This window comes from Xiphophorus hellerii, chromosome 12 (genome assembly GCF_003331165.1).
Source record: "Xiphophorus hellerii strain 12219 chromosome 12, Xiphophorus_hellerii-4.1, whole genome shotgun sequence".
Lineage (NCBI taxonomy): Eukaryota > Metazoa > Chordata > Actinopteri > Cyprinodontiformes > Poeciliidae > Xiphophorus > Xiphophorus hellerii.
The window spans coordinates 19180255-19201076 of NC_045683.1; the positions used below are offsets into that span (position 1 = coordinate 19180255).

Below are 20822 nucleotides of genomic sequence, written 5' to 3' on the forward strand. Positions count from 1 at the left end.
TAATATGGGTGACATGATTAATTCAGTTCCTCTTTTTTTCTGTTATTTTGAATGTTCACCTTTAGTTGGTATCATGGAAAGATCACAAAGACGGAGGCTTACAACCTTCTTATGTCAGGTAACATTTTCTTTACTTTCTGTTGAGTTAGAGCTGTCACTCTGGTAGTTGTTTGTTCTTTTTCACAAATATATGATTATATGACCTATGTATAGTGTCGTTTCTATAAATTTGTCTCCTTCACCCTGTGTGATGTCTTAGTTGGCCAGGTTTGCAGCTTCCTGGTCCGACCATCAGACAACACCCCCGGGGACTACTCCCTCTTTTTTCGCACTAGTGAAAACATCCAAAGGTTCAAGATCTCCCCGACTCCAAACAATCAGTACATGATGGGAGGGAGGTACTACAACAGGTACGTCTGCCAGCGTGCCATCATGCTGGAATGCATCTCACATTAATCACGCCTTTCGACTAAACATTTGTCATGCACAGCTTCAGCTTGACTTGTCCTTTGGAACCGAGTCAGTTTGTCTTCCATTCAATGTTTGTCTGTTCTTTTTTTTTTTCTGTTGCAGCCTTGACGATATCATTGATCATTATAAGAAAGAACAGATTGTTGAGGGCTACAACCTGAAAGAACCCGTTTCCATACAGGTAAGCACAAGAACCGATTGTGTAATTAAAGTGAGATCAGTTGAGAAAAGCTCCTGGTGAAGTAAAGACGCAAATATTTCCTGCGATCTCATACTCTGGTTATAGAGGAAAAAACTAAAAAAATAAATAAAAAAAAATCTGAATTTGTCTGCATATTGGAACAAAAGCTGTGAAAACAGTTAATGAACATTTTGAAGAAAATATCCATGCAACATTTTTCTGTTGGAGCTGTAGACCTTAGAATTGTCTCTGATGTAACATTTGATGACTTTGTGAATGAAAGAAAAGTATTTTGTTTCACGTAGTTATTTTGTAATGGGTGGATTTGTTTTCTTATGCAGCACCAGGAGCAAGTACTAACTGACATAACGGATGGGAGGGAAATTTATAACACTATCAGACGGAGAACAAAAGATGCTTTTTACAAAAACATAGTCAAAAAAGGCTATCTCCTCTTCAGCAAAGGTATCTATCTATGTTCAGCTCCATTAGTAGTTTTATATTATTCACAAATTCTGTCAGTTCCATAAGGCAGGATTCTAAGTTTTTCCTCTGATTTCAGGAAAAGGAAAAAGGTGGAAGAACCTTTACTTCATCCTGGAGGGCAACGACGCACAGCTCATCTATTTTGAAAGCGAGAAGAGAGCTACCAAACCCAAAGGGCTGATAGACCTAAGTGTGTGCTCCGTGTATTGTGTGCACGACACTCTGTTTGGCAGGTGCTGATGGCAATTTTCCAGAAAACAGACGTGAGATAATGGCTTTACCTTATGCTAAGCAAAAAAAAATTGTAAAGCTTTGTTTTCTGTTTGACATTTTCAGGCCAAACTGTTTCCAGATTGTTGTCCAGCACTTTAGTGAGGAACAGTACATATTTTACTTTGCAGGAGAGGTCCAAGAGCAGGCCCAGGTAAATAAAGCTTGAGCTTTTTCATCAAATAGTGTAAAAATCTTGGAGTTGTCCAGATGCTATGTTTGCTAAAATTGCTGCCTCGGTTACTAAAACATAAAGCATTCAGCTGTTTGCAAGAGGCCTCAAATGCAGGTCTTAAATTATTAGCAATTAATTGAGCCCTCTGTTTGCAAGTCTTCATTCTAGAGAAGTAGATACATTTATTTAGCACTATATTATGTTACATACTATTAGTAATATGATTGCATTGTCTTAAAAGAAAGAAATGCCAGAATTGAACCTTTAAGAGAGTAACAAGGGATGGACCCAACCCTTACTGCTGTTTGTTTCTGTTGGATTACCAAAAAGTTCTCCAGGTTGTAGATCACAGGGAATAGGAACTGTTTTTATAATTTTATAAAAAATGTTTATGTATCTATCATGCATTTCTTTCCATTTTGTCATTTTGTGTCTCTCAGATGGTAATAACATCGCTCTGTTTTTGCAGGATTGGATGAAATGCCTTCAGACGTTCTGTAGTAACCTAAGAAAAACCACTGTACCAACTTCAAACAAAAGGCTCCGGCAGGTACGCTTATAATCAGCCTTTGTGTTCATTAAAGCGTAGCACAGCAGTTGATAGTCACACCAATGAAAAGAGATAATTGCACTCAAAAGTCCTTCATTTTGGTGATTTATTTTTCAGTCACAACTCTCACTAAACTAGTGGTCCTCTGCTGTGCCTGTACCACACAACACACTCTAGACTTGCTTATATACTCTGAAAAGTATTGCCTTGTACATGTTACGAATTTACGTAACGTTTTACGGCCACGTAAAATGTTACGTGAATTAACACACGCGTTACATTTTATGTGTGTGTTGATGACTTTTGTCTCAGGTGAGCAGCCTGGTGCTGTATGTGGAGGAGGCCCACAAGCTGCCGGTGAAGTATTTTGCCAACCCTTACTGCAACATCTACCTGAACAACGTCCAGGTTGCCAAGACGCATCCACGAGAAGGGCAGAATCCCGTCTTCACCGAGGAGTTCAACTTCGAGTAAGTGTGTGGGACTCCCACCTCATTTTGGTCTGTTAATGTTTGCAGAATTACAAACCGTGTGGGTTTTTTTTCCCTCGTTTTAGTGATCTGTCCAGTGAAGTAAACAGTTTTGAAATCAGTCTGAGCAACAAAACAAAGAAGAACAAAGACTGCGACATCTGTAAGTACAGCAGTCATTATTGAGGATTTGATCCCCTTGTTTGTTTCACAACTCGCTTTTTTTGACACGTCCCTTGTAGTGTTCATGCGGTGCCAGCTGGGTCGCTTGCAGAAGGGTCAGATGATTGACGAGTGGTTCCCGCTGAGCTCCCACGTCCCTCTGAAGGGGATCGAGCCGGGATCGCTGCGGGTGCGCCATCGCTACTCCATGGAGAAGATCATGCCGGAGGAGGAGTACAGTGAATTTAAAGAGGTCCGATTCATTGAAAAGTTCTTCCAGCGGCAATCTCATCTCACTGCCAACAATGCCATTGACCCAAAGTGTTCTCTGCAGATGATCCTGCAGAAAGATTTCCACGCAATCTACGCTTTGGCCAACGTTTGTGGTCAGGACCGCACATTACTGGCCAGCCTCCTCCTGCGGATCTTTAGGCACGAGAAGGCTGAAGCGCCTCTACTGAGGACGCTCAACGACAGAGAAATCAACATGGAGGGTAAGAATCACAAACACAGGGATTAAACTCCTGCAAAAAAAAGGCAACGATCACCTGGATCCAAGAATCGGTTAGCTGCCTCCCTCAGGAATTTGGATAAACATGAAGGGATCGTTTATAGTGAGGGCATGCTGTCACAAGTCTTCTTGCAGCTTAGCAATACTCTTCATTGTTTTGCAGGATTTAGCACTTTTTTTTTTTTTTTAAATCTGTGTGATGTAAACTGAGGAATGTGTGTGACGGCAGCTATTTGTATAACATCTGATGTTTGCGGGCCTTTACCAGATGAGGCAACAACGTTGTTCAGAGCAACTACACTGGCCAGCACGCTCATGGAGCAGTACATGAAGGCCACGGCCACGCCCTTCGTCCACTACGCGCTGAAGGACACCATCCTCAAGATCATGGAAAGCAAACAGTCGTGTGAGGTACGATACAACAAACTCTTAGCTGCTGCACCATAACTCATACTTGTGAGAGTTCATGTATTGTTTACTAAAATATAGTTACACCATTAGTGCCTTGCAACAAAAATCATATTTCTTGCTCTTTTGTCACATTTTGCCCTGTTGCAACAAAGACATAACTGTAGAGGATTTTATATGAGACCAATAATAAGTTAATGCCTGATTTTGAAGTTGAAGGGAAACTGAATTTTTTTACGTGCAAAAATATGAAAACTGCATCTGATGTTTGCATTTAGTCTCATTTTCTTTGAGAAATGTAAATAAAATCTGCCGCATCCAGCTGCATTGACCTATTTTACACAGAAGAATGGGCAAAACTTTTAGGGTCTATGTGTGCAGATGCACATCCAGCAAAAGGCAGGTTTACAAGCTTTCCATTTTTATAACACTTAAAATCTACACTTTTTGTTGGTTTAAATAAAATCCTAGTAAAAGACAATGGAGTGGGATTGCAACATGATAAAATGTGAAAACGTTTAAGGGATGAAAATACTTCTTAAAGACCTTATTCGTTAATCACAGTTGTAAAGAATTACAGTAACTAATTTCCAATTGTCCCTCTGTGAAGTTGAATCCTTCCAAACTGGAAAAGAATGAGGATGTTAGTATCAACCTGGCTCACCTTCTCAACATATTGTCGGAGCTTGTGGAGAAGATCTTCATGGCTGCGGACATCCTACCGCCGTAAGATCAGAGGCTAAAACAGATTTAGCTGTGAGATATTTCTGTGAAAACCGTATTAAAGTTGAATGATCCATTTTGTATCGGTCTCTAAAGGACGTTAAGGTTCATCTATGGCTGCCTGCAGAAGTCTGTTCAGCAGAAGTTCCCTAGCAACCACACCATGCGGACAAGGGTTGTGAGGTAAATGTAGACCTGCGAATCATGTAGGGCAAGACATTAGTAGATTTAAAAGCCAGACGAGATATTTCTGCAGTCGACATGATTTGTCCCACTTACTGTGTGAGTAAACAGTTTTTTTTATTGTTTTTCTCTAGTGGCTTTGTCTTTCTAAGGCTGATCTGCCCTGCCATTCTCAACCCCAGAATGTTCAACATCATTGCTGGTGAGCATCTATTGAAAAACACAGTTTTCAGTTTAACATCAGAGATGATGCACAGTGTGTTATGCATTTTTTTTTTTTTTTTTTTACTTCCTCTTCTTTTCACAGACCCTCCGTCTCCAACAGCAGCCAGGACACTCACATTGGTGGCCAAGTCTGTCCAGAATCTGGCCAACCTTGTTGAATTTGGTGCTAAGGTCTGAAGCCTTTCCCGTTTGGCTTTGAGTTTCGTAAATATTGATAGCATTTTGATCTTTGTTTCTCTCCTTATTTTAACAGGAACCCTATATGGAGGGAGTTAACCCATTTATTAAAAACAACAAACATCGGATGATCATGTTTCTGGATGAGTTAGGCGTGAGTCTCATTTTCATATTTCTTTTATTATATTTAACAGAGATCAGGACTGTCTGTTACAAGTAAGTAATAAATAGCCAAGAAATGGCTGGATGTGTTTTCTGTGACATGGTTCTGATTCATTCGGGCTCAGAGAGGAACAGAAGCTGTCAATTGAGAGCTAAAACATGTGATGATGATGATCTGTGTTTGTAGAATGTCCCTGATCTCCCTGAACAACCGGAGTCGTTCAGGGCGGACCTGTCGCGGGACTTGGCTGCGCTGCACGAGGTCTGTGCCACGCACTCGGACGAGCTGCGCACTCTGAGCAACGAACGGGGCGCACAGCAGGTCAGGCACCCAGAGCAACAACTCGACTTTCCTCACAGCTCACGCCTCGCTCTAGAAAATAATCACTTTCTGCTTTTCCTGTCGTTCAGCACGTACTGAAAAAGCTGCTGGCCATCACAGAGCTCCTCCAGCAGAAGCAGACTCAGTATGCCATGTCCAACAGCAACAGGTAGTACTGCAGCCCATTGCTCCCATTTGTCCATCTTTGCGCCAAGCCCCCTCCCCTCTCCGTGAGCGCAGCCCTGAGGAGACCTAGCATGCTCTTCCCCTCATCACAATGGAACCACTCTCCATCATGTCTCCGTCTGATAGTCCCACCCATCCTCACCCATCATCTTGTCTCGTTCACCACAAAAAGAGCTATGCAGCAGCAGCGTCCAAGTACAACAAGCAACCCAGCTCCTAAAAACAGCAAATGGGGTACAAAAAAACAAGGAAAAAAAAACAAACTTGCACCAATGACTGATTGCTACATTTCTCCCCTTTGGACTTTGTTCATAACTGTGATGTGGGTGTATTTCATTCATTCACCAATAGGACCAAATATAAGGATTTTATATGGTTTCCTTGTACCTACTGTGCTTTAAAGGCACAAATTGCCAAAGTTATGGTCCCCTACTTTCAACTCAGTATGAGGAAACTGACATGAAGAAGCTAGTTCTCTCAACCCCCTTTAATGGTAAACTGGATTCTGAGCAAATATGCTTTTTATACTGTAATTTGTTACTGATTAATTTTAAAGGTTGTGACAATATCTGCAAAACGCTGAAAGAAACATTTCTGTCTGTTCTTTTTTCAAAGTCTTGCAGAAAACCTATGGTTATTTTATATTAATAAATTCTCTTGCTGGAATCATGAGTATATATGTGAGATAAGCTGATTTTTTGCCAGGTCATAATTGTATCAGTTATATTTGATTATTTGGCTGCGGCTTCTTTTTCTGTTTTAAAACATCCCATTTGCCAGACAGGACACATAATCAAAGAAACCAAGTAAAAGTTTACAGTGGTATTTTTTTTAAATAGTACAGACTGTATAACAGACATGCATGCACTTATTAAACTGTTTTTTTGTAAAGTAGATTATGGAGTTGTTTATTGTGCCCTCACAAAGGTCCAGACGCTTTTACTCTGTCTTATGTGGCACTTTTAGGATAAAAAACAACTAGTAGAAAAATATCTTTATTTCTCAGAAAACGCAACCGAAATGTGCACTTAATTTTTTCACATGTCAAGCAGAAACTTTTAAGTTTCATTCCACAACTCAATCTCACAGGAGGTCTTCATCAGTCCAGTCCTGCAATGAAAGAAAATGCGACTGATTTAAGATTTCTGGAGAAAACATTTTATAAGCATTTTACTCCAATGAAGAAAACTTTCTAACCTCTTCGGTCAAACGAGGTTCTTTGGCAACATGGCCATCTTCTTCATATCCTCTTTTTCGTTTGCTGCAAGAATAAAAAATTATATTTTGGTAAAGTGGAGCGGTTTTACAAGCGAATTAATAAGTGGTGAACTCTGTTTTGTGTCTTGGTGATGACGCAACCATTTTAAATGTTTTTAGGCATAAATGTATGGCGTGCCAAATGTGCCACAACCTAATAAAGCACTAATTATTAAAGTTTGGAACTAAAACATTTCAATTGTTAGATATTTAAGTAAATGCAACATTTCTTCAGTAATTTGCTGAATGCATTGTGAATTTAAATTGCGTTTAATACTGACCAAATATTATAAAAATGTCTAACACTGACTTTGAGAAAGGGTGGCAGAAAAAGAACATGATGCAATATGTGCTAAAGTAATATTTGCTTTTAATCAAAACAATTAAGCAAAAAAGTTATTTATTGAATTGTGGCACTTTTGGTCCTCCAGAAGGTCACCAAATGGTAGTCTGCTCCTCATCTTCATAGTCCTAGAGTCTAGTTTACCCCATTCATGCCGGTAGCTGTCCCAGGAGTCCTAACAGAGTAACATTGAACAGCTTGTGTCTTTCACAAACATGTCCATTTTATTTTACAGGACAGAGTGCACCATCATGTCTCTGGCTGCTGCCATCCAGGTAATGTGAGTTTTATGGATTTCCACCTGCAAATCCTGTAATCAGATCGCGCAGCCAAAGCGACGCCTCGTTCCACGAGTTGTGAAACTGAAGACTCCGAGTGAGTCTGTCCTTTTACTGTGCGCATGTGGCGGTACAAATGCAACGTGACTGTCCTCCGTGGAAAATCCTTGCTGCACAACTGAATATCGTCTTTCCAAAGCCCTTGTCTGAATCCAAAATCCGTCAGAAACTTTTGACGTGGTGACCTTGCGGGAGAGGCTCTTGGTGCACTGCACTGCAGAAACCTGACCTTTTCTATCCTGGTGTTTCTATCACTTCCTCAAAAGTCTTGAACAGTTATGGGAAGGAAGCAGACTTAACGGGCTTCCTGTTTGGCTACTCCTCTTTGGACAAACTGTGGGGAACGCGTCGTTGGAGGGGAGAAGATCCAAAGTACTGAAGTAGCAATTTCTGCTGTCATCAGGGAATTCAAACACAGCACCTCTTTCCAAGACACACTAGCCTTAATTCCCTTTCTACTCACAATCATCTTTCACCTGATTTTTCTAAGCTACCAAACCATTGTAACTTACACTGTATTTGTTTTTTCCTTGCAGCACGAACCCAACTTTTTATATATACATACAGTATATGCTGCTTTGTATGTTATGTAGTTAGTCTTATAAGGAAATACTGTGTTTGTGTCTGATGTAGCATAAGAGTGCTGAGAAAGCTGCATACGTAGAACCTGTCCTGTGCATGTGTTAACCCTGAATGGATCGTGCTTTAGTGTGTGGGCCTACATATATGCTGCTCTAACAAACCATCACCTTTACTCCCTCTATGCCTTTGGATGACAACAAAAAGCTTTAGCTACGTTGCAGTTTTTTCCCCCCCTCTCACTCCGTCACCACAACAGGTGGCGTTTCCTCTGTGCACCTTTGCTACGACTGTTTCTCATACGGCTCCACTCCAAGTCAAACCACACACAGATTTATCAACCTTACGAAGCCGTAAAGGTCGGCCTCAGGTGCCGACTGGCTCGACGAAGCTGCAGAGTCTGACCCTGTGCCTGCCGTAGCTCGGACGTTTACCAAACAGTTTACTGTAGATGCACTTACTACACCGCGGACCTCACAAAGTGTTAGCAAACCACCGGAGAGAAATGAGTCACAACCACTAAGCCTATAAGTCAGCAGCTGTACCTGTATCGGATACGCTTTATGGTGTGAATGATGCGAGTAGTGACGCAGCTTCTCTGGATTTCATACAGCTGATGTGTTCCTTTTTATTTTTCTACCCGAGACTGAACCTCGAACCTTTTGCATCTTAGATACGACCTGACTTAAATAAAACTGTTATTGCATACGACTGAATGCCTGCGATTATTCACTTGGGCATGATGTGTGAAGACTACAACCAAATGAAATTGAAAATAATTGTAAGATTACAATAGTAGGACGGTTTTTAGATTGCAGTATATAAGAGACTGTATTTTACATGTAATCATAATTTAAGTCTAAAACTGTTGGTACCTCTGATAGGACTTTTCAAAAACTTTCAATAGAAATCACTCTTTGTTTTAATTCTTATTAGTATTTCAGGTACCACAGATGTTTGCTGCCTAATAATTGATGTTTTGACTGTGTATTTCCCATTAGAAAGCATGAAACAGGTTATCCAGAGGCTTTCTTCATCTCCTTACTTGCTTGAAGTAGCAAATTCAGCGTGAATCCTCTCCAGCTTGTGTTTGTAAGCATTCACCTCCTCCTGTTTGGGAAGTTCATACTTCTTCAGGAGGGTTTTCATCCCTGCATAAATGAAAGACAGGACAATCAAATCAGAAGTGATGGTTACACAGCTCAGCATCGCCATCTTGTGGAGAGAAACTGAAGGTGAAACTGGACTCCATGAAACTCACGTTTCATGGAGTCATACATCTTCATAAGAGTTTCTTTGTCCTCTTTAAGGCCCAAGCATTCAGTCAGGTAGCTAAACGGGGGGGGGAAAAAGTAATTGGTGACTGAAATATATACATTAATTAATGACAATTCAAATAACATTTCTGATTGGTACCTTTCCATCTTGAGGCCAGCTCTGGAAGCGCTGTTCAGAATAGCTGTCAGAGCAATCTGGGACGGAGAAAACAGAAGTCCTGCATCCGTCATGGCTGCTTGGGTAAGGAAATCATCGGCGCTCTTCCTCAGCGACTCCGGGTTCTCCAGCGTCGGGTATCGAGTCTGAAGGGAGAAAAATCATCTTGTGGAACGCCATATGGTCAAGGATTTAATTGTGAATGATTTACTGGAGCGTAAGCATCATCAAAACAGAGAGCACACACCTTGAGGTCAATGAGCAGACCCTCCATGGGTCTGTAGGGGTTGTGGACCACCAGGTGAAAATTGAGCTGCTGGATAAGAAGGAGCTCATACTCTAGGATTTGCTCCACGACCCTTTCCTGTCCCGCCGGACTCTCCTGCAGAAGGTTTCCCACGAACTGGGTGCTGGACACGTTGAACTCATCCACTTTACAGGACAGGTATGCACACGTCAGCCTGAAGCAAGGAGGAGAGGGCCAAGAAAAAGTAGGTGGAGAACTTTAAAGGAAAGCACTGGGGCTAAGTAGTTTACAAACAGTCAACAGAGAATAGGACAAACTATTAACAAATGTCACGGTAAGTTGTTAATATGAAACATCCACCCACGTAGCGGGATTTACTCATCGTTCTGATATTTTAAATGAGACGCCATAGAAGTTACAGGATGTTTGGCCAGCAGATGATACACTAACGGCTGTGTATTTTTTTTATTTTAGGGAAACAGCACATTTACACTATTAACCAAGCTTTACACTGACTGCTATGCAACATATCTTCAGTGTTGTCCCATGAAAAGACATAAAATATTTACAGAGTGAGGGATGCACTCACTTTTGTGAGATACTGCATCTGCTTCCCACAATATTTGCATTACAGGTTGTGAAATGAAACAGCCATACGTACAGACACGGTGTTGCATAGTTTCAAATTACATTCTGATGTGATTTTCAACAGAAACCACATCAAACCTTACAGCACCCCCAAATTAGCAGCACTCACATGATAATCCTGGGGTGATGCTCCATGATCGAGTTGTTCAGGTAGAATCTCCTGAAGTACATGATGGCTGTACCCTGCACAGGTGAAACGAGGTGAAACACGCTGTTCATCAGTCTGTTGGAGTGACTGCTGCATTGCGGAAAGCTCGACACAGAAACCTACCACCACAGCTTTGGGCATCGCGGGTTTAAAAGCGTTGCAGAAGTCCAGCAGTCTCCTCTCGTAGTGTCGAAACAACGCGTCCTCCTCGTGGCGGTCCAAGAACATGAAGTCACCGACACCGGGCTAATTCAACAGAGCATCAAACTGCGATGAAAGCGCACATCATGTTATACAATGCTGAATTTCAGGCTGCATCACCCTACCTTCCCACTTTCTAGCGCCTTCCTACGGAATTTCTCGTTGGCCATGTACCGCATCTGCTCCAGTTCATCCTCGTTTTTAAATGTCCAGAATTTCTTCTGTGAGCTGTTGTGGAACATGGTGGTTTCTGTATCAAAAAGAGGACAAAACGTCTCAATAATATATATATATATATATATATATATATATATATATATATATATATATATATATATATATATATATATATATATATATATATATATATAGCTATAACGTGCGTGCGTTTTCGCAAAGAAAGTTGACAAGAATAAACAAAAACCGATCAACGTTACCAGACTAATGCTCACATTTATTCACAACATTCAGCAACTTACGCTCGTGGATCTAGTTACGCATCACTCCACTAAATGACTTTGGTGTACACCGGTTATGTGTGTTCAGATACACGGTTTAAATTCCTTATAAGGCTAAAGTCAATATTTTATAGAGTAAAAACAGACTAAAGTACTCTAATCCGAATCTCAGCGCGTCACCATTGTTGAACGCCAGCATGAGTCTCCTAATGATGACGTATGATTGTACCGTAATATATTTGCTGCCGTAAAGTAGAGTGCTGTGCGCGAAACAATGTTAGTATGGGGTGCAGAAAGTGCCAATAGTATGAAAAAAAACAACAACTAAACAAACAAAATAGGTTTGTCAACAATGAAGTTTTACAATTTAACTTTCCCTGTCCAGAAAGTGTCATGGTTAAAAATAAAAAGGGCAGAAAGTTATTCCTCTTGTAAAGCTTGAAAGATGGTTGGCAAACAGCATTGATAGTACTTTACCACCACCAGCTGGTACAAAGTGTGGAAACTAAAAAAAACCCAAAAAACAAACAAACAAAGACATGCTCAGATGCATTCAAAAAATTTTAATCTGGCAATTTATTTTGTCTTTCAATGTATTCATTTTGACTTTAGTCCATAATGATATATGACTATTATTTGAGAGAATGCAGGTTTTGTACAGTAACACCTTATATTATACTTAATTTTAAAAGATTTTTGCCAACAATTCATAAAGGCAAAAAATGTTGGTCACAATGTGTGGCTGTAATGAGCCAAAGTGTTAAAAAAATATATAAAAAATACTTTTGAAAGGCACTATAATTATTACATTAACTTGAATATGTACCATATATTGCAGTTTATTTCATGTAAAACATAAGACATAAATTAAACTTTTTGTTCATATTGAAAAATTCAAATAAAACCCGTGCTTTAGCTACATACACAAATACAAGAGCACAATGCACAGGGCCCACCTTTGGATGTAAAACCTAACCCTCCCAATCCTACCTCGAAAAGTTCAGAGAACAGCGACTACTCCATGACTATCTCTGTTGGCCAAATGTTTGAATCTGGATCACAAATGGCTGAGCGCAACAACGATCGAATCACACAGTATGTTTAGACTGAGCCACTCAACCCCCACCAGTGTTTCCGTATCAGCCCGTCATTTGCATAAACATGAGTAATTTATGAATAATAAATGCCCCTGCATTGAGCCAGAGCCTTTAATTTGCATATCAGCACAGCCTTAGTGCGCGCGTTACTGTGAGCCCTTCCAGCCTGCGTAAAAACCAGAATCAGAGAGAAAAAGTGCCTTAACAGGTATGTGCTGAAGACTGTTTTATAATCTTAATCTCCTTCTCCACAGGCGGTCAAAAAAATAACTTGTAGGAGCTCAGTCTGTCCGTAGACGTGTGTGACTTGTAGCCTGTGCGTGCTGCGCTGAATCAGGATGGCACCGACTCCATCGCTCGGGCTTGCCTGCCCTGCGAATTGCATAAACATGAAGTGCCGATGCATTATTGATGAGAGCGTTGCAACGTTTACTGTACGAGCGCGCGCACACGCAGACCGAGTGTCTGCGTGGATGTTCGTGCCTGTGGTCACACCGTGCCACGTGCGTTTTCGCATAATTCCGCAGTGTGTGATGACTTATTTCTGGCGCTCACTCTTGTGCTATAGTTCTGGGGTTCTTTTAGTTGTCTATATATTCTCTTTGTATTCTTGGCTGAAATGGCAATTCCTCTTCCTTACTTACACTGGACCTGCTTGAATAACTGATTTGATGTTGAAAATAAAACTGTGCAAAGAAGGCCTCGGGAAATAGACAATATTGATTGTACAAGCAATGTTTTATTTGTAACCACACCTATATTGCATTGCCAGTCTCCCCTGATTAGGATAGCTCCATCCCCTCAGAGCCAAGCCTGCACTCCTGTCTGTTGTACTTCAGCTGTATATGAAATGACTGCACTGCAGGTCATAGACCCAATGTAGTCAGCTAAAAATCTGCCGATGATGCTATGCAAGACGTCAACGTTTTGCTGTGTGCAGTTTTGTAAACTATTCATGATCCTTGTCATAATGGTAGGTGCAGAATGAGAGGAGAAGGAGGAGAAGCTGGAGAGCACCCACCCCTACGCCCCAAATACAGAACAGCTTTTCTGTTTTCTTCAAGGCAGTAATGCCAAAGCAAACAATTTGCTTGAATTGGTTTATTTGTCTTTACCAAAAGTGGTAGCGTCTCTTGAACTGTTTCATGTTATTGTGGTCCATTGCAACCATAAGCTCTAATATTATATTGTGAGGTAACTGACCAACAGAAAGTAGAGCATAATTGTGTAATGAAAGAACATGATGCACCGTTTTAAAAATATTTTACTATTGAAACAGTGAAATCCATGGAAGCAGTCCACTACCTCAGTGCTTTGTAGAACTATCTTTTGCAGCAATTAGAAAGAGTTCAACTGAGCTTAGCTAAGTCTTGTTAAGTACACATGTTCAGTAATGGCCTCAGATGTTTGTTAGACAGCGTCATGAAGACCAAGCGACACAGCAGACAGGTAAGGAGTAAAGTTGTAAAGAAGTTTAAAGCAAGGTATGTCCATGAAACAATATCCTAAGCTTTTTTTTTAAAGCTTGTGGCACACTCTTCAAAGCATCATCATAAAAAGGAAAGAGCATAGCACAGCTAAAGATGTGCAAAACTTCTAGTAGACACTGCCCCAAAATTTGAGGCTGTAACTAATCAAAATGTGGTTCTAAAAATGTTGAAGCCATGGGTGGGGCTGAATAAAAAATAGCAGGTCACATTTTTATTGAAAAAAAGAAAATGTGATTTTCTTGCATTTCACAATTAGACGCTATTTTGTGTTGTTCCATCACATAAAAACCAAGGTTCATAATTCATACCAAAATGTAGAAAAAAATAACCCACGCAGTATGAAGACATTATAAATTTTGATGAAGGTTCCCTTGCAATGTGAATATTCATATTCTGCTCCCATCCCCCATAATTGATTCTGCAGTTGCCAGGGTAACAAGAGGTGACAGTGCTCATGTCAGAGGCTCCTCCAAGGACAGTTAGGTGATATGCCGTGCTGGCTGCTGGGCATCAACTATGACACCTAGGAACAAAATGGCCGCCACCTCTTTTGCTTTTATTTGTTCATTTATTGTTTCCCGCGCTGGCCTTAAACCTTTTTTGTTTTTATTGTGTGTGTGATACGGATGATGCGGGATCTTCTTTTTGTGATTGGTGTGACTGAAACGTGCTGAAGAGCTGAGCCGTCTGATCCCCTAGAAAGACAGGCTGGAGAATTTAGAAATATGTCTGGCTATTTGCATGCAGCTTTGTGGTTCGGCATATTTGTACACTGGTTTTGCTCAGGTTGGCATTAAGCGTTTTTTATTCTTTTTCTCTCCATCCCCCCACCTTTTCTGTCCAGACGCTCCCCCACCACCTCTTTCTCTCTTTCTGTCTCTAATTGAGCTTTGTGTCTACCTCCATCTCCATTCAAATCCAGACTCATTTGCATGCTGCCGCTCCACGCTGGACAGCTCCCCAGCTGTACAGTACAGGGACTAAATAAGGAACACAGACCCACTTTGTGTGATGTGAATACTAAACAGCCAGGATAGTCATTTTTCTGTTTCCCTGGAAAAAAAAAATCCAGCTACCTAAGAAATAAGGGGTAAATAGAAGGGCTGTAGATTTACCAAGTCAGTGTATTCAGTTCTAACAAGGAAAGCTTGTGTGTAAGATGTGTTAGTATTTGATAAAACCAGACACTCAGTTGTCAGATGTGCTATATTTACCTTTTTTTTTTATATATAAAAGCCAGAATCAAGGACTGCAATCTGCATTCTGCTACTAATCACATGACAATTTCTCCCATCCTGAACACATATTTTTTGCAAATTTAATTCAAGCTCGTCTTCCCCTGAGCTTATTCCTACCCTTCTGTCCTATCAAGGCCTCTGATTCTGAGCTCTGTTTTTTTTTTTTTTTTAATATAGCCGAGACTCCATCTGCATTGACAAGTTCCAGGGGAACATTTTTCCTTGAGTGCGCAGAGATGTGTAATAATGTTGTATTTTAGATGCACTCCAACGGCACACTTAAATAGAAAACGTTAAGCCCACTCTTAATGGGAGCCTTAAAACCGCCACAAGGCCAATTTTCATTTCTAGTATACTGGCGGAGATTTGTGACATTTCAACTCATTTCAGGCGCTCAATCAAAGCCGTGGCTCCAGGGAGAGCAAAGCGAGCCGTGCTCTTTGCAGCAAATCCAACTGTCCTTGGTTTGCCATGCAAACCTTGGTTTGCCACGGTCGCTCCTTTGAGAATTGTGATGAAATTTGATGACCCATTTTAACTTTACCTGGAAGCTAAAGCAAACTGTGCAAGAACCCTGCTGTTTTCTCTTTCTTTTTCTTAATGAATTAGATAAAAACCAAAAAAAAACAAAAAACAACAGTCTTTCATTCTCATTTGTAGATGACTGCGCTGATTAAGATTTCAGGAAGTGAAAAGCACAGCTTAGCTTTTGGGGGCAGCACGGACAGTAAGGCACAATCTTTTTGTTGTAAATTCAAATATTTTGCAGTAAGTTCTCCAAATGGCCTGCAACATTATTTGAAGTACAAAGTTTGGTTACTAGTTGATGTATTTTGTTTATATTTTGTAAGTATTATGTACGGTGGTTTTTAAATTCCCCGAATTATAAACAGGATCTAAAGCAACTCCTGTTATTACAGTTTGTGATACAAAGGTTTTTCTGGTCTCACAAAAGCAAAAATGTATTTTTATTATACTATTTTAGTAAATATTTTTAGAAATGTCTGAACTTTGCCACAAATCACCTTTCATCTGCAATTTAAGCGTTTTAAAATTCATTGTTAAATTGTTCTAGCTTCGCACGTGGACGCATGTAGTGTGTGTTTGTGTGTTAATTCATTTGCGTGAATAGGATTTCAGTTGAGAAGGGGGAGTGTTATGCATCTTAATCTAATTAAGAACTGATGCCTGAATATAGATGATGAATTATGAGCTTAAAATTAGGGGGAGGGCGAAGCATGTTTGATCAACTTGCGTTGCCTGGTAACCGTAAGCCATTTATTTCAGAGTTTTTTTTTTTTTTAAAAAGGAGGGGGCACTCTAAGATTTAATAAACATGTAGTCTTCATTAAAATGCAAAGCAGGGTGGCAGGCTGCACCTGAAGGACAGGAAAAATTAGGCAGGGTAAATTCCCTCCTTACAGGTGAATTGGTGACCTTCTGCAGCGTACGCCTGCCAAAATGAAGCCAAAAAGCCAGCAAATCAGACAAATAAGCTTTCAGCTTATTAAATTTTTAAATGGACTGAAAGTGTGCTTGTGCATAACGTTGTGTAGCATTTGGTTTTAATTTTGCCTACCACACCAAAGTATAGATTTTTAAGTTTCCCCCACAAACCTCCCAACATGTTTAGCATTTTAGATGCCCAATTCATTTCAGAAAAGGAAAACAAATTAAATGATAGGTCTTATATCTAAAAGTAAAAGCAATTTTGATTTTAAAAAGATCATGCGCATATACATATTTTAAAAGATTTGTGTTAGATTTACAGTAGTTACAGTAGTCACAATTATATATATATATATATATATATATATATATATATACATTTTGCAAATATCAACCAGCAGGAAATATCTGTTTTTTTCTGTCTTTCTCTGACACTGTGTGGCTTCTCTAATTGACAATGCAAAAACTGGGTATTGAAGTGCTCCTGCTACAATCACCAGGCCCCCTCCTCCTCACCTCTTTTGTTTTCTAATTGCTGCCATCCCTTTTCGTTACATAGAGCACATTCTTATAAGTGCATCAGGCCCTGCTGGAGAGCACAGAAGGCTTCCCGTGGACTTTCTGTGGACTTCAACAAAAAGCCCTGTCAGGTAGATCAGCCATTAGGCGCCAGTCTACATTGTCTCTGACAAATTTGACGTTTAAAGTACACGCATAATTCGACAGAGCTTTCTGTGTCGCACAAATTGCCAGCGTTTTTATCCTCGGAAATGTCACAGACGTTGGATTGAACTTATGTCTTTTTTTTTTTCTTTCTTTCTTTTTTTTTTTTACAGGAAACATGTTGGAAAATGCTGTTTTGGACGTCTGCTTGGTTAAATTTCAAAAACTGAGTGACAGCTGAAAATCAGCAATGATAAATATGCAATTTCTGATGCAGATTTGGACTGTGTTGATTGAGTAACAATAATTAGTATTGTTAATAACAATATCTTTAAAATGTAAATTTTGTGTTCAATTTTACACATTATTTAAAAAATATTTCAGATGGAAGTAAATAGATGCAGAGATGAAGGTTTTTTCTAAACCAATGCGGATTGTCCGTCTTTGGTGAGATCTGCCGATTCTGTGTTACCATGATTGTTGTTTTTTTTAAGATAATAACACATAAAAAAGAAGAAATGTGCCCTCGACAGATGTAGTTCTGAATCTAACGGAAAATAAAGGAATTACAAGTTTATTCTTATTTATGCATTGAAGCATTTCTCCCAAGCTTTTATCAGAGTCTTTTAATTGCAGCAAAGTGTATTAAAGCATATAGTGTTAACTGTTGCACCTATGGGCTGGATAATGATGAGACTTTTTAGTTTTAATGCATTTAATGAATAGTAAAAAAAAAAAAAGCAAGAGATTTTTCAACGTTTGGCCTATCTGTGTTGATCAAGATGACCTTGTCCGCTTTAGATCTCTGGTTGACTGATGGATGCGTCATTGCAAATCAACTGAAGTATGGATACATCCCAAAGCCGTCTTGATTTCTTTGTCTAGTGGAAACGTTGAAGCAAAGCAGATTAATGTAATCATCAATCCGCATAAATGTTTACGTTTCATATTTTTTCCTGCTCTCATATGTCTGCATGTTTGTGCTGAATTATGGTGATATCTTTTAAATTGCATTTCTTAAAATGTTAGTGTAATAAAACACTAAATACACGCCCACACACACACCCACACACACACACGCCTACACACCCAGTTCTTCAAATGTATGAAGGGATTTTTCTCACTCTTTTCACTAGATGGAGTAAGAGCATCACTTCACAGCCTTTGAAGCAGCGTTAATGCTCCCTCCTTCACACCTTTTCACACATGTATTTGTTAATGAACCTCCAGAAATCTATAGTCTAAACTTGTATCATCTTTTCAAATTTTGCCAAAGGAGAAATTTGGTTTTGTTTTTCTGGTTGACGTCCCTATAAAGTAGAAAGAAAAAATAAATAAATAACACAAAAACTAACATATGGAAATGTCAGTTCATTGTTTTCCCCCCACAGAGTGCGGATTATACGTATGGGTGATTCGCTGAATATTCTCTGCAGCCTGAACAAACCCATCACCCGCTCTGTGTGCTTGTTGTGTTTGCTTTTAACAAAATCACATCCTGCTGTACAATATTTTTGATTCTATTTTAGTTTCTATATCTTTCTCTCATATTCCCAGACTCTCAAAATTGCATTTCACTGCAAATCATCAACTTTTTCTCCCTCCCCCTGGCTTTCCTCCGTTTCTCCTCCCACCTCCCTGCTTCACGCGTTCGTTTTAAAGTAGCGTATCATTAGCTCAATGTTGTGTTATGGCCCGCTGTTGTTCGGCTCTGCCCAGCTCCTCGGCGTGCCTGAATTGGCATGGGAAAGAGACCGGGGGAGACTGTGGAGATGACAAGTAGCTCCTTGATTAACACGTACAGGCCGGCTGAACCGGCCCACACTTTGCCCGTGTTCTTTATTCATTTCCCTGCTCCCTTTTCTTTCAGAAAGAGACCCAATAAGGCCCAGCAGGTGAATGTAAAGAAACGCGAGAGGACTCCCCTCTGATCAGGCTTTTCAGGGCCCGGACAAAGGGCCGTCCCACCTCTTGTACTGCTGTATTAAGACCCTGATTAAAGCTCTTCCTGTTAGGGATTGATTGGGGATGCAAAGCTAAAACCAACAAAACCTGCTGCTGCTGGGGGCCCTGATAATGACCAGGGGGCCCCACCTACAAAGCACAGGCTTCAAATGATTAGTGGGTTTTGTTTTCTTAGTAGGTGTGTGTGCATGTGTGTGTATGTGTTTGGAGAGAGAGATGAGGGAGGGGCAGGGTTGTCTAATCATAGCAGGAGGTCTTCAGACAGATAGTGCTAATTAATCAGTAGCCTCAGGAAAAAAAAGGTTTTTCCTCTTTTTTCTTCTTTCTTCCTCTAAACATCTGCATCTTTATTAAGAGTGACAGTGTGTGAATCTGCAGAGAAGAGTTGCCGACTCTTGTTTGTTTCTTCTGTTCGTAACTTGATTAGTTGATGTTCAAGAACCGTGCTCTGATTTGAGGTGAAATAAATATTGAACACATCAGCAGTTTTAACAATAAATATATTCCTAATGGAGTTCCTGACATGATATCCACATCAGATGTTGCTAACAATCCAAATAACCCATTTGTAAAAGGAATTCAACGACAAATTATCGGTAATTATTTATGAGGAATTACTGGGAGTAAGTGTTGAAACACTTGAAATGCATTTAATACTGACAAAGGGTCTGTTTTGATAAAGACAGCTTCAAGATGATACCTGCATACAGAAACTGGCGGCATACATTGTGGCGGCATAATTGTGGATTATTTCCAGATAAACTGTATTTAAATTTTGGAGGGTCTGAGGCCCTCTTCTATGTGCTACGATCATCCTGTTCTTTCTACTGATTTTAAATGACCCTCATGTTGGATGATTGCCATTCTAGAAGTTTTATGTTATTTCTCTGTTTTCTTGTATTTTGAATTGTTTGTCTTAAGTATCCAATAAAGAATATCTTGGTAAAATCCTCAAACTATCTTTTAGACATTTATATAAAGTCTGGAATTACCATATGCTGACAAACAGCATCACACCGTGACATTTCTACCCATGAACTTTACTGTTGATGTTTTTCTTCTCCAACATTTATGGTCTCATCTGATAAGACTCCTAATTTTTTGGTTATCCAAATGGTGTCTAGAAAATTTTAGATAGAGTTCAAAGTGCTTTTTTTTTTCTTCAACGGCAGAGAATTGTGGAGTCACCGTTAAGTCCGTGGCGGGTGAGTTAGTTACTTCATGCTTGCATGGAAAAACTAATTGTTGGTCTTTCTTTGTAAGCAGTCTGTGACTTCAATTTTCTTGATCATTCTTTTGACTCCTCAGTCAGAAATCGTCTTACAGTTGCACCGGGATGTGACTGGTTTATGGTCAAATTGTCTTCTGTCCACTTCTGGATTTAGAAATACATTGGAAACTAGTATTTTTGTTACATTTTTTGCAACAAAAATGTTGCAACATTGTTTTTTTGCAAAGTTGTTTTTATGTTTTTTTTTATTTAGGATTTACATGTATGACAGATTGGAGCTGCGCAATGTAGCGCATTGCAATCTTATCTATAATATGAGTGTATATAACGTCACAATTGTGAAGCGCTGCTTGGATAGAATATCTGATAGGCTA

At 39.8% G+C, this 20822-nt stretch overlaps 2 protein-coding genes across 3 annotated transcripts in view; one reads left to right on the forward strand and one right to left on the reverse strand.

The window, feature by feature from the left end:
* Positions 1–8890, forward strand: part of LOC116729785 (ras GTPase-activating protein 1) — a 28071-nt gene extending 19181 nt beyond the window's left edge. Inside the window, exons 7-26 of the mRNA XM_032578564.1 lie at positions 66–118; positions 260–410; positions 574–652; positions 994–1117; positions 1215–1371; positions 1475–1562; positions 2053–2133; positions 2446–2603; positions 2690–2766; positions 2846–3018; positions 3100–3259; positions 3545–3687; positions 4295–4410; positions 4504–4590; positions 4725–4792; positions 4898–4986; positions 5069–5146; positions 5342–5476; positions 5566–5645; positions 7498–8890. Of these exons, the coding sequence (XP_032434455.1) occupies positions 66–118; positions 260–410; positions 574–652; positions 994–1117; positions 1215–1371; positions 1475–1562; positions 2053–2133; positions 2446–2603; positions 2690–2766; positions 2846–3018; positions 3100–3259; positions 3545–3687; positions 4295–4410; positions 4504–4590; positions 4725–4792; positions 4898–4986; positions 5069–5146; positions 5342–5476; positions 5566–5645; positions 7498–7546 (2146 nt within the window). The 3' untranslated portion in view covers positions 7547–8890. The remainder of the gene's footprint in view (positions 1–65; positions 119–259; positions 411–573; positions 653–993; positions 1118–1214; positions 1372–1474; positions 1563–2052; positions 2134–2445; positions 2604–2689; positions 2767–2845; positions 3019–3099; positions 3260–3544; positions 3688–4294; positions 4411–4503; positions 4591–4724; positions 4793–4897; positions 4987–5068; positions 5147–5341; positions 5477–5565; positions 5646–7497) is intronic.
* ccnh (cyclin H) lies at positions 6642–11533 on the reverse strand. Of its 2 annotated transcripts, none has more exons than XM_032578565.1 (10): positions 11337–11533; positions 10983–11107; positions 10780–10902; positions 10618–10691; positions 9861–10074; positions 9596–9759; positions 9441–9511; positions 9225–9330; positions 6860–6923; positions 6642–6772 (listed from the first exon to the last, which is right to left on the reverse strand). In XM_032578565.1, the coding sequence occupies exons 2-10, from the start codon at positions 11097–11099 to the stop codon at positions 6746–6748; spliced, it is 960 nt and encodes a 319-aa protein (XP_032434456.1). In that variant the 5' UTR covers positions 11100–11107; positions 11337–11533; the 3' UTR covers positions 6642–6745. The 2 variants fall into 2 exon arrangements, with proteins under 2 accessions (XP_032434456.1, XP_032434457.1); XM_032578566.1 differs by having other exon boundaries at positions 11310–11533.
* Between the last annotated feature and the right edge of the window lie 9289 nt (positions 11534–20822).

Bases quoted from the DNA above. Each gene is read 5' to 3' on its own strand.
- ccnh (XM_032578565.1), bottom strand. From the start codon at position 11,099: ATGTTCCACAACAGCTCACAGAAGAAATTCTGGACATTTAAAAACGAG. The intron at 10,692-10,779 runs GTAGGTTTCTGT...TCACCTGTGCAG, and splicing joins CGATGCCCAAAGCTGTGGTG to GGTACAGCCATCATGTACTT. The intron at 10,075-10,617 runs GTGAGTGCTGCT...TCCTTGCTTCAG, and splicing joins CATCACCCCAGGATTATCAT to GCTGACGTGTGCATACCTGT.